Source organism: Silene latifolia, chromosome 5, assembly GCF_048544455.1.
Source record: "Silene latifolia isolate original U9 population chromosome 5, ASM4854445v1, whole genome shotgun sequence".
Taxonomy (NCBI): domain Eukaryota; kingdom Viridiplantae; phylum Streptophyta; class Magnoliopsida; order Caryophyllales; family Caryophyllaceae; genus Silene; species Silene latifolia.
The window spans coordinates 9,598,262-9,609,733 of NC_133530.1; the positions used below are offsets into that span (position 1 = coordinate 9,598,262).

The 11,472-nt window shown below is 37.9% G+C and overlaps 1 protein-coding gene and 1 non-coding gene across 2 annotated transcripts; both read left to right on the forward strand.

Moving 5' to 3' along the window:
• Positions 1 to 262: 262 nt before the first annotated feature.
• LOC141658091 (small nucleolar RNA R71) lies at positions 263 to 369 on the forward strand. Its single transcript, XR_012548998.1, has one exon. It is a non-coding gene; the product is annotated as a small nucleolar RNA R71 (small nucleolar RNA).
• A 6,537-nt stretch (positions 370 to 6,906) lies between these two features.
• LOC141656660 (G-type lectin S-receptor-like serine/threonine-protein kinase At5g24080) lies at positions 6,907 to 11,453 on the forward strand. Its single transcript, XM_074463635.1, has 5 exons — positions 6,907 to 7,480; positions 8,340 to 9,703; positions 10,077 to 10,257; positions 10,363 to 10,816; positions 10,943 to 11,453. Exons 1-5 carry the CDS (start codon positions 7,209 to 7,211, stop codon positions 11,282 to 11,284), a joined length of 2,613 nt encoding a protein of 870 aa, XP_074319736.1. The 5' UTR covers positions 6,907 to 7,208; the 3' UTR covers positions 11,285 to 11,453.
• The last annotated feature ends 19 nt before the right edge of the window (positions 11,454 to 11,472 follow it).

Below are 11,472 nucleotides of genomic sequence, written 5' to 3' on the forward strand. Positions count from 1 at the left end.
CATCAAGGCAACTTGTTGCTTAAGCTCTTCTATCATCTCTTTTACCTCAACATTGTTGGCCGATTCGACCGTTGACTTCCCTTTACTCTTGTGCCTATCATTGTTCCAATGAAAGGTACGAGAAGCCATTTCTTCAATAAGCTCTTTCGCCGTCTTGTGGTCTATCTTATCCAAAGCTCCCTTCCCCGAGCCGGAATCAAGGTTCATCTTCATCTCATTGTTTAACCCTTCATAGAAATTGTTGATGAGCTCATCATCCCCAATACCGTGGTGAGGACATAGCCTTTGGAGGCCCTTGTACCTCTCCCATGCTTCATAAAGGGTCTCATCTTCTTGTTGGGTGAACCCTTGGAGTTCACTCTTGATTCTTGCGGTTCGTTGGGGTGGGAAATACTTGTTGAGAAAAGCCTTAGAGACATCGTCCCAAGTCCGAAGATAGTCGGGTTCACAACTTTTAAGCCACTCCTTGGCACTTCCCCTCAAAGAGTAAGGGAAAAGCCTAAGGCGTACGGCATCTTCCGTGACTCCATTGGCCTTGAACATGTCACAACTATCCAAGAACTCATTGAGATGCTCGTTGGGGTTTTCGGTGGCTCCCCCTCCGAATTGATTCCCTTGGACAAGTTGTAGCAAGGTGGCTTTCACATCAAAATTGTTGGCTTGAATAGGTGGCTTCACAATACTCGGATTCACCACCTTTTTCGGAGCCAAGTTATCTCTCATAGGGACCGCGGCCATTGTTACTTCCGTTTCCGGTGTTGCAAAAGGATTTTCGAAAGTTTCAAAGACCCGTGGTTCCCCTTGAAGGTTCTCAATTACTGGATTTTCTTGAGGAATTGGTGTTTCTATAAGTCCTCTTCTACGGAGCGAATTTAGTCTTCTCGCGGTTGCTTCGATCTCGTGGTCAATCGGACGTATTGGTTGACCTCTTCGAGCTCTCCTAACCATGCAAGAAATCCTACACACTCAAGAGAGGGATTAGAAACAAAAGACTTAGTCTAAACAAGAACGAAAACAATTAATATCTAGCCAAACTCCCGGCAAGAATCGGCGCCAAAAACTTGATGGTATCAAGCTATACCTCGCAAGTGCACGATTTTATCGTTGTACACTATTAAGGGTCGATCCCACAAGGAGTTGAGAAGACTACTAATTGTTCTAATCCTATCGTTTAGCTAAGTCGAAAATAAGGGAAGAGAGAATTAATCTAATAACTAAATTAGACAAAATAAAATGAAATGCAATTAAACAAGAGAATAAAAAGTGAGCAAGATAGAACTAAGTTGTAAATCAAATAATTAAAAGGCCTAAGACTCGGTTCTTCCCAAACAATTCGTAATTCCACACAATCAAATCTCTAGGCTAATCACAAGGGTAGGAAGGTGAGGAGGTGACAACTCTAATTCGCCTAAGACCCCCCTCTCGGGTTCGAAATAGGACACTAGTACTACCCACCAACCCCCCTCTCGGGTTCGAAGGTCGGAATCCCTAAGTCAATACCCGACTACCCCAAAAACATGCATTATTCCCAAGGTAGTCCAATATTTGCTAAGGTCATTAAGCCCCGTCAATTCCCTTGGTCATCCCACTCCCTCTCTCGAGGGTCGATTTCAAACGCTAGCTTAGAGGTGTCCTACCCCGGTTCTCCCTTTCGGTCTCAACCAAGGATAACAATAGGGTCAAGTCTCGGGTATCCAAATCACAACCTAACCAACTCTCGTTGGTGGTCAAGGGTCGTAAGTCAACACTACCCAAAAGTCAACCCATAAACCATGTCAATCCTCTAAACTACCCTCACCAACTTCCCCAAATAATTAGCCTTTATGAAATTCAATTAGTGAAATTACTCATGTTGGGTCAAACCGAGCCCTAGTGGGAGACTACTCACTAATCATGGTCCTAATTGCAAAATAGACAATAAAGATGGAAACTTTGGTCACAAACATGGTGGGAAGATGAAATTCACTACTAAACATGCAACAATCTAACAATAGGTGTAAGGAAAGATGATTTAATCTAATAACAAGGTTGATTAAACTAAAAGACACAATCTTTAACCAAATCAACTCAAAGATTAAGTCTTTGAGGACAACTACCCAAGGAAGGACAAATGAAAGAGAAACAAAGGAAAGATGAACAATAGAAAGATGAACAATAATGAAATTAACAATAACAAACAACAATCAACAACAATTTTAACATAAACAATCAAACAAACATAAAAGAGGTACAAAAATGTAAACAAATGAAAATAGGGAGAGAATTAATACCAACAAAATAGTGAAAGAGGAATTTGGATAGAAATAATAAAGAAGGAAATCCTTCAATCTTCTTACAAACCCAAATTCAATCACTAATTGATTGAAGAATTTCTCTAATTAAGGAAAGATTAACAAAGAGATTAACAAAGTTTTAAGCTTGAAAGGGTAAATATTCTGGATCTAGGGTTGTGTGTACAAAAGCGTTTAAGAGGGGGTATTTATAGGTTCCACAAGGATTAGGACAGAAATTGAAATGGGCTTTGAAACACGTAAGTGCACTCCGTGGTCAATCCTGGCCGTGCCGGTCATTTGACCTACCGGAGATCTCTGGAAGTTTTGAACAAGTTTGGAGGTCATCGGTGTGCACGGCCGGTCGACGGACGTCGCGGGTCCCGACCGGCCGGGACAACTTGACTTGGAACTTGACTTTTGGCCTTGGAGGAACTCCCACCGGTAGGCCATTGGGTCATTTGACCTACCGGGAGATTCTGTAACTTTCTTCCAATTTCTTTGTTTCTTCACCAATGCGTCTTCCCCCGGCTGGCCGGCTAGCGCCAAGGCCACCACCGGGAACACTCCTTCCTTGTTTCCTTCTTCATTTCTTGTATCTGAGTGCTCCCAATGGCCGGTGGCTTTACCTTGACCCTACTGAGAGTACTCCTCGATCATTTCCTTCATCTTTTATGCGTGGCTTAGCATTCCCGTCTTTTTAGCCTCACTTTGCCCTGTTCCCCGCCTCGGTTTTTACGCAAGGGGGCCACAATGTCATAGTAAAGGGAATCGGGACAAGAAACAAGAGGAAAGGGGGTGCTAAACCGCCTCAAATGGAGTTGAATATGCATGAAAATAGGGGGAAAAAGGGTGCAAAATGGTCCTATATCAGTGAGTCGGGTAGAGATTAGGGATGGCAGTGGGTCGGGGACCCGACCCAGACCCTGAGGGTCGGACCCTAATGGGTCGGGTATGGGTCTCATTTTTTCAGACCCAATGGGTATGGGTCGGGTATGGGTCTTAAGAAAATATTTCGGGTCCGGGTCCGGGTCTAAGTTATGAGACCCATACCCGACCCTTAGACCCTTTATTAAAGAAAAAAAAAAAATCAAAATTACAACTTTTCTGAATTCATATTGGCAGACTGTAGAATCCCAACTAAAGTCTCTTTCTCTTCCCTCATCCCATAAAGTGATAAAACTCAAACAAACTCTTCTGACAATACCACCACTCCACCACTGACACAATAAAACCACCACAGCACTGATACGCGACTGACAACCACCTCTCTAATAGCCGGCGACCGACAACCACCTCTCTAATAGCCGGCGACCGACAACCACCATTAACGGCAGATTAATAAACTCATAATGTTAAAGTAGTATGAATTTTTTTTTTTTTTAATATTATAGACCCCATACCGTTAACCTTACTAAAAAGTGGTGAAAACTCGGACCATGAGTAGACCCAGACCCTACCCTTACCCATAGGGTCCGGGTATGGGTCCTCAAATTTTAGACCCTTGCGGGTCTGGGTCGGGTACGGGTCCAAAGGGAAAATCTTGGGTCGGGTCCGGGTCTAGGCAGACCCTACCCATTGCCATCCCTAGTAGAGATGCATGCGGACCGAAATGTTTGACCAGCCCTAATATGATGTATAACCGAAGTTAGTACATATCGTATACTAACGTCCAACTACCAAGTGCAATGATTGAAACTACCTACAAACCCAATCAAGTAGTTGAAACTATAGCTTAATCATTAGCATGACATCAAAAATATGCAATTTATAGGTCCCTTGTTTTAGTCGTTTACTAAGTATAACTGTATAAGTGGACTTCTATGTACAAATTGTGTATTTTGTCAAGTAAAGACCCACATCATTAACTACTTGTTGAATCTTTTTTGAAATGAGGTTTCAATTGTGATCATATGATGTAATATCTTGAATTTAAACAATTAGTACGTAAGATGGCATATCATATGGCAAATTTAGTGAATCAGACAAAAATATGAGATTATTTTATACGAAATTTAAAGAGTAGGGATGTCATCAATTGAGATTGAAACTGAATTGTCTAGAAGGAAAAATTTGATTCAAATCCAATTTTTAAAACACATTCCCAATCTCTTAATTTAAAAACTCATATTTAAATCTGTTATTGAAAATAATTAACCAAGTCCATTACTAATTAATAAGTGTACTATCACCAGTTTTGTAGTTTTTGAGCATTATAATAAAGTTTTCGAGTTTTGTTGTAAAGTTTCTGAGTTTTTACTATAAATTTTTTTAGTTCATTCACTTAAACATTAAGCTTAAAAACATTACATATAAACTCAGTTAAATAGCGCAAGGAGAAGGAGAAACACTGGCTTAATAGGATAGGCTTCTAGTTGTGTTTGTCACGAGTTGTCTTGCTATGGCCTTAAGGTGTTTTTGGTGTGTAAATTTGGAATCTTGTTTTTATTCTAATATATACCCTCACATTTTACCAAAAAAAAAAAAACTCAGTTAAATATGAGTTTTAACGGCAAAAAATTAAAATCTAACTTATAAACTTTAAAAAGCTTAGAAAAAATACACATAAACTCAATAACAAATGAGGTATGAGGTACTACATCCAATCCGATGTATGTTCATATCCACTTATTCCTAATACTAATCCAAACAATTTTTTTTTTTTTTAATTTTAGGCTTTATTAAACATAAATTTCCAAATTTTACCATATAATCCGTAATATTATATCTGTGGATTAGGAAATACTAAGGTTTTGAAACCGGTTCTGGATTAGGGGAATAGGTATGGATTTGGATCGCTTATAAAATATATTGAATTGGATATGAACTGTAAAGTTTTTAATTTGAATCTAAAACCCAATTCAAACGGATTTGTTGTCTTCCATACAAAAGAATTAAAGAATTACTCGTTTTTATAAACTTGTTAATTGTGTACGGAGTATAATAAAATGTTTTAGTATGTCTAATTAACCATATCCTTTTTTTTACAGATTTAGCTTGTTTGGCTCACGAGTCACGACTCATGACCAAATAGTTAAAGATAAAGTATTTGCTAGCTTAAAATGTGTTGCAATACGTGGTGATTTGCCAATTTAGCATTGCCAAAATGTGTAACCGTCTTTCATATTGGTAGGTGACTTCTATCATCGGCTTATTACTTAAAAATACGGACTTGTTACCTTATAGTTAGGGTAGAGTACGGATCGGGTATTTAATCCAAAGTGTTAGTTCGAATCGGATATCGATATTAGAAATCCTGAAGTTAGATATCCAATATCCAAACCAAATGTCTCGGATATCCAATGTTCGGGTATCCAAAATAATCGGATCGGATGCGAATATCCATTGGATATCCATACTTTTGAATTTACTTTAAAATTAAGTTTGAAACACGATTATATTCATAGTTTTACATGATGATTTTCTTTCGTATTCTTATTCCAATGTTCTCGCTATAAAATTTAAGTACCCACCTAGATATTTCTCTAATATTTTAAACATTAATTAAGTTGTTGTATCAAATAAATTTTTATTTTCTCGAAATTATACTAGAAAACTATTTGTTTGGGATCAGATCGGATATCCAAATGTTTTAATTCTAATATCCATATCCAAACCAAAACCAAAAATTTCGGATCAGATATCCAAACCAAACTTAACTTTCGGATCGGATATCCAAAAATTCGGAGCGGATTCGGATCGGATATCGGATCAATTTGGATAATCGGATTTTTTACTCCGCCCTACTTATAGCCTATAGGTTTGACCAAGTTCAATTGTATACGGATTATATGTAAGTCGTAAGAACGTGAATAGAATTGACTAGCGTACATATGCACGCATCATCCTTTTATGAACGCACGGCTAACCTTACAACGCGGTGCACGATGAAAAATTCGAAAGAGTTGGCCCTTGTGTTGTTCATTGGAGCATGCACTTCTTATGCACGAAAAATACAAGGCTTCAATATATTCAAGAGTCCCGCTCTCTAAGAATCAAGTTAAGTCCTCTCAACTTTATGAGATTCCCATTTGGAAAAAATAAATAAAAAATCGTCGAAATTCCAATTGATGATCACTTGATAAATCGAGTCGTTTAGAATTAGAAGTCGTCTCATCCATTATAAAAGAAATTTACATACGGAGTACACCTGACCTGCTAATTAACCACTTCTCAAATCCGCTAATTAATTTGTTCGTGGCAAAACTAACCAATTCAAGTTGGCTAGGCTATGTGTGATTTAAACTCGCATTTAATCACCTTTGTTTGACAGTGCTAAAGAAAATTCTCTAAAATAAATACTAGTACCTTGATCGTTTAATATGAGAATAGCTCAGATCAGACTTATCATGGACAAACTTGCACCAATTTATCCTCATCAAAAAAAATAATCCACTTACTGCCCGGTTTCATTCAGTTGTTTATCTTTGAATAAAATGTTCATAAAAAAAATAAAAAATATAAATAAATAAGTAAGTAAGACTCAAAAAGTACCAAATTTAAAATTTTGTCACAATCCCACCACTTTCTCAAACTTCACCATCGATACCAAATCAAATCTACAAAACAAATGTGAATACCCCAAACAATTTGGTTGACAAGTAACTTGGTATAACCTACGAATCATGTCCTAAGCACACACCAACATTAGGATTATGTACCTATATTTGTTCATTAATTACCATATTATAATCACACAAACCATGCAGAAGTAAACACGTAACACAGCCACCAAAAGTACATAAACTTTGGACCGACCATATCCACATTTCACTCTCATTTTACATTTTTCTCAACGTTTTAGCTCACCCACCACCTCCACGTGTTACAAATTATACAATTATACATTTTCATGCAATTATTTTCTACGACTTTATATATAAACCAAAGTTGTACATATATGTACATATACAATATTAAGCAAAATTTATATCAATAATGGATAAAAACAATAGTTTTATTTTTCGGTTAAAGGGCATTCTTTTAAGTTACATGCTGACGATATTGTTAAGTTGTTTAGTTGGGACAGTCTTCTGCAAAGTAAGGGTGGGGTCGAGATTGGTAGCTAGGGATAATGTAGCATGGGTATCGGAGAATGGGACGTTTGCATTTGGGTTTACTAGTATGTATTCAAGAAATGATCAATTTCAGCTTGGTATTTGGTATGCTCATATTCCTGGTGATCGAGTTTTGGTCTGGTCTGCTAATAGGTAAATTCTCACTACTATTTACCATATTATTTGCATCTATTTATTTTTCCGGTATGTTATGGACTCTCGTTAAGGAAAAATTAAATGACGAGGTAAGAAGAGTCGAATGGATCTGTATCTGTATCACTGTCTTGTGTAGTTGTGTAGATATACCCATTGTGTGTCTTACATGTAAGATTGTAAGGTAAAGACGTAAAATAAAGTCATGTATTAACGTTTTTCATTTTTATTTTTGTTTTTGTTTCAAATGAGTCGCAAGTGCAGTACAAACAATAACGTTATTCATTAAGGTTGTGTAGATATACCCATTGTGTATTTGTGTGTCTTACATGTAAGATTCTAAGGTAAAGAGGTAAAAGTCATGTATATTCGATTTTCTTTTTTCTTATATTTTCATAAAAGAGAACCTTTGTAAAAACCCGCGATATTATTACACAAACTATATTACGGAGTACAATATATTTCTTCTGTGCCGGATCTTGTAGTAAAAATTAGACATGTATGATTTTCGCCCTATTAATTATTTAGTCTGAAATACTTATCGCTCAGTCATTGAGTACGATTAAGTACTTAAGTCGGGTTAAGTCTTACATAGTTTACAATATGTAGACGAACTTGTCAATAAATCATTGACAAATTAACTAAAGTTAAATTTTAAATTAAAATACTGAAGAGCCCTTAACCTAGTGATTAGTTAAGGTATCGTGATAATAGGTCACAGGTTCGATTCTACGAAGTACTTCTCATTTATGTCCATGATCTCCCTAGACATTTTACAATAAGCTGTTGCAGGGGATCATGCTCATCATCTGTAATATACTAAACCATCCAAATACTTTCCTTCTATCTCAATCTCTAGAGATGCTCCAGTCAGCAACAACGCAGTCGTAAACCTCGACAACACCGGAAACCTCGTCTTGACAGACGGACGAGCCACAGTATGGGCATCAAACACCTCAAACACTGGCATACAAGGTGCAACTATGTCGGAAACCGGCAACTTTATACTTTACAACAGTCTAAGACAACCTGTATGGCAAAGTTTCTCTTACCCTTCAGATACTCTTTTACCTGGACAACCCTTGAATGTATCAATGGAGCTTACATCATCAAAGCGGTCGCCTTCCCATGGAGGGTACTTCTCTTTAAAGATGCTTCAACAACCGACTTCTCTTAGTCTAGCATTAACTTACAATTTACCTGACCCTCCTGAGGACTCTGTATCAAACTATTCTTATTGGGCTGGGCCGGATATCTCAAATGTGACGGGTGATGTAGTCGCGGTCTTGGATCAAAAAGGGAGTTTTGGTGTCGTGTATGGCCCAGGGTCGTCTAATGGGGCGGTCTACGTATACAAGAATGACCGGGATGACACCGGACTATTGTATAATAGGTCGTTGTCAACATCTTATGTGACCGCCTTAAGGCGGTTGGTTTTAGAGGAAAATGGTAATTTGAGATTGTATAAATGGGATAACGATGTTAATGGGTCCCGCCAGTGGGTGTCGGAGTGGGCCGCGGTGTCTAACCCGTGTGACATTGCCGGAATATGTGGGAATGGTATATGTGTCTTAGATAGGACTAAGACTAATTTTTCTTGTTCTTGTTTAGTTGGGACAGTAAGGGCAGGGAATAATGATGATAGGTGTTTTGAAAACTCGACATTGACCGGGAAATGTAATGGAAAACGAGGGAGTAAGTATAACACGGCTGATTTCAAGATGAACGCGGTCCAACAAGCGAATTATTACTTCTCCGATGAGTCGGTTATTGCTAATTATAGTGACATGCCTACAATTTCAAAATGTGGTGATGCTTGTTTAGGTGACTGTGAATGTGTTGCTTCAGTTTACGGGTTAAGCGAGGAGAAACCCTATTGTTGGGTGTTAAGAAGGTTGGATTTTGGCGGGTTTCAAGACCCGAGTTCAACTCTTTTTGTTAAGGGATTGGCTAATGAGTCGAGTTGGGGAGAGTTGTCGAGAAATGGTGGTGACGATGGAGATGATAAAAGTGCACACGAGAAGGCGTTGATCATTCCTATAACCCTAAGCATGGGGGTGTTGATTGGCTTGCTATGCTTATTGCTTTACTATAATGTTCATCGGAGGAGATCGTTAACGAGGGCAATGGAGAGTTCATTGATATTCTCGGGTGCTCCGGTTAGTTTCAGTTACCGCGATTTGCAGCATTGTACTTGCAGTTTCTCCCAATTGTTAGGAAGAGGTAATGAATTTCTTTTATTACCAGTTCATAGACTATACATCTGAGGTAGTACTCTTATTATTTATTTTCTGAGTTTTATTTTGAAGTTTTTGAGTTCTGCTTTAATATAAAGTTTTTGAGCACATCTACTAAAACATTACACTAAAAAAATATAATATTGCTCAAAAACTATATTTATAAATGATAATATGCTCAGAAAAAAATATGTATATGCTCAAAAATTACAAGGTCTGAGGTACTACCTCAGATGCGTAATCCTTTTTCTCTTTTATTACTCATTAGCCCTAAAAACAGGGGACTCTGTTTTGTGCTTTTGTTTTAGAGGCTTGTGTTAATTATTTTGGCTAATGATGGTTGTGTGATTTATTGGCAGGCGGGTTTGGGACGGTTTACAAAGGAGACGTAGGAGACGGGACATTTATCGCAGTTAAGAAACTCGATAAAGTATTGCCTCATGGAGAGCGAGAATTCATTACCGAAGTTAATGTTATTGGTTCGATGCATCATATGAATTTGGTTCGTCTTTGTGGCTATTGCTCGGAGGGATCACGAAGGTATAAAATCCGTCTTAATTCAAAATTCGGATATTTAACGGGTCAATTTATATCACCGGCCTTCATGTAAGCTAATGACATGAAATAATGCTCATATGTGTGTAGGTTGTTGGTTTATGAGTTCATGACAAATGGGTCATTGGACAAATGGATCTTTGCTCCAAATTACTCGAAAGAGATTGTGCTCGATTGGCCAACACGATATAACATAGCCTTGGGCACGGCGCAAGGGATAGCCTACTTCCACGAGCAATGTAGGAACCGAATAATCCACTGTGATATAAAACCAGAAAACATCTTACTTGACGAGAATTTCTGCCCTAAAGTCTCGGATTTTGGACTAGCAAAAATGATGGCGAGGGAGAACTCGCAAGTTGTTACCATGGTTCGAGGTACTCGTGGGTACTTGGCTCCGGAGTGGATTAGCAATCGTCCGATAACTGTTAAAGCCGATGTTTACAGTTATGGAATGCTTTTGTTGGAGATCATTGGTGGAAGGAGGAACCTTGACATGTCCTATGGTGCTGAGGATTTCTTTTTCCCTGGCTGGGCCTACAAGGTACATAGTACTAATCCTTCATCTCGTATATGTCACGACGACACTTGGAATCGAGTCTGAGTAACATAGATCATATAATTCATAAATATTACACCTCTAATTAACACAACCATTGTTTTGCTCTAGGAAATGGTGGATGACAAATGCATGAAAGTCGTCGACAAGCGACTTGGAGGAGCCATTGATGAGGAAGAGGTCACAAGGGCATTGAAAATCGCCTTTTGGTGCATTCAAGATGAAGTTTCGACAAGGCCTTCGATGGGAGAAGTGGTGAAAATGTTCGAAGGCACAATCGATATCAACATGCCACCGATGCCACAAACAGTTTTGGAGTTGATAGAGGAAGGTTTAGATCATGTTTATAGAGCCATGAAAAGAGATGTTGATGTTTCAAGTTCCTTCATCACCATTAATACAAATCCTTCATCTCGTGCTACTTGTAGTCATTCCACCATGTCACCGCGGTGAAATTATTATTAGGATTTCTTTTCTTATTTTTAACTAAGAATTGTAGATTATTTTTAGGATCAACTCTTTTTTCAAGTAATTGATAAACTCTTAAAATGTTTCTTCATACTGTCAAAAAAAAAAAAAAAAAAAAAAAAAAAAAAAAACTCTTAGAAAGTTAAATTGTTAACAAGACTAATGACCAACAT

Coding starts and splice junctions, on each gene's coding strand:
- LOC141656660 (XM_074463635.1), top strand. CDS start 7,209: ATGGATAAAAACAATAGTTTTATTTTTCGGTTAAAGGGCATTCTTTTA. Junction 7,481..8,339: donor TTGGTCTGGTCTGCTAATAG/GTAAATTCTCAC, acceptor CTCAATCTCTAG/AGATGCTCCAGTCAGCAACA. Junction 10,817..10,942: donor TCCCTGGCTGGGCCTACAAG/GTACATAGTACT, acceptor GTTTTGCTCTAG/GAAATGGTGGATGACAAATG.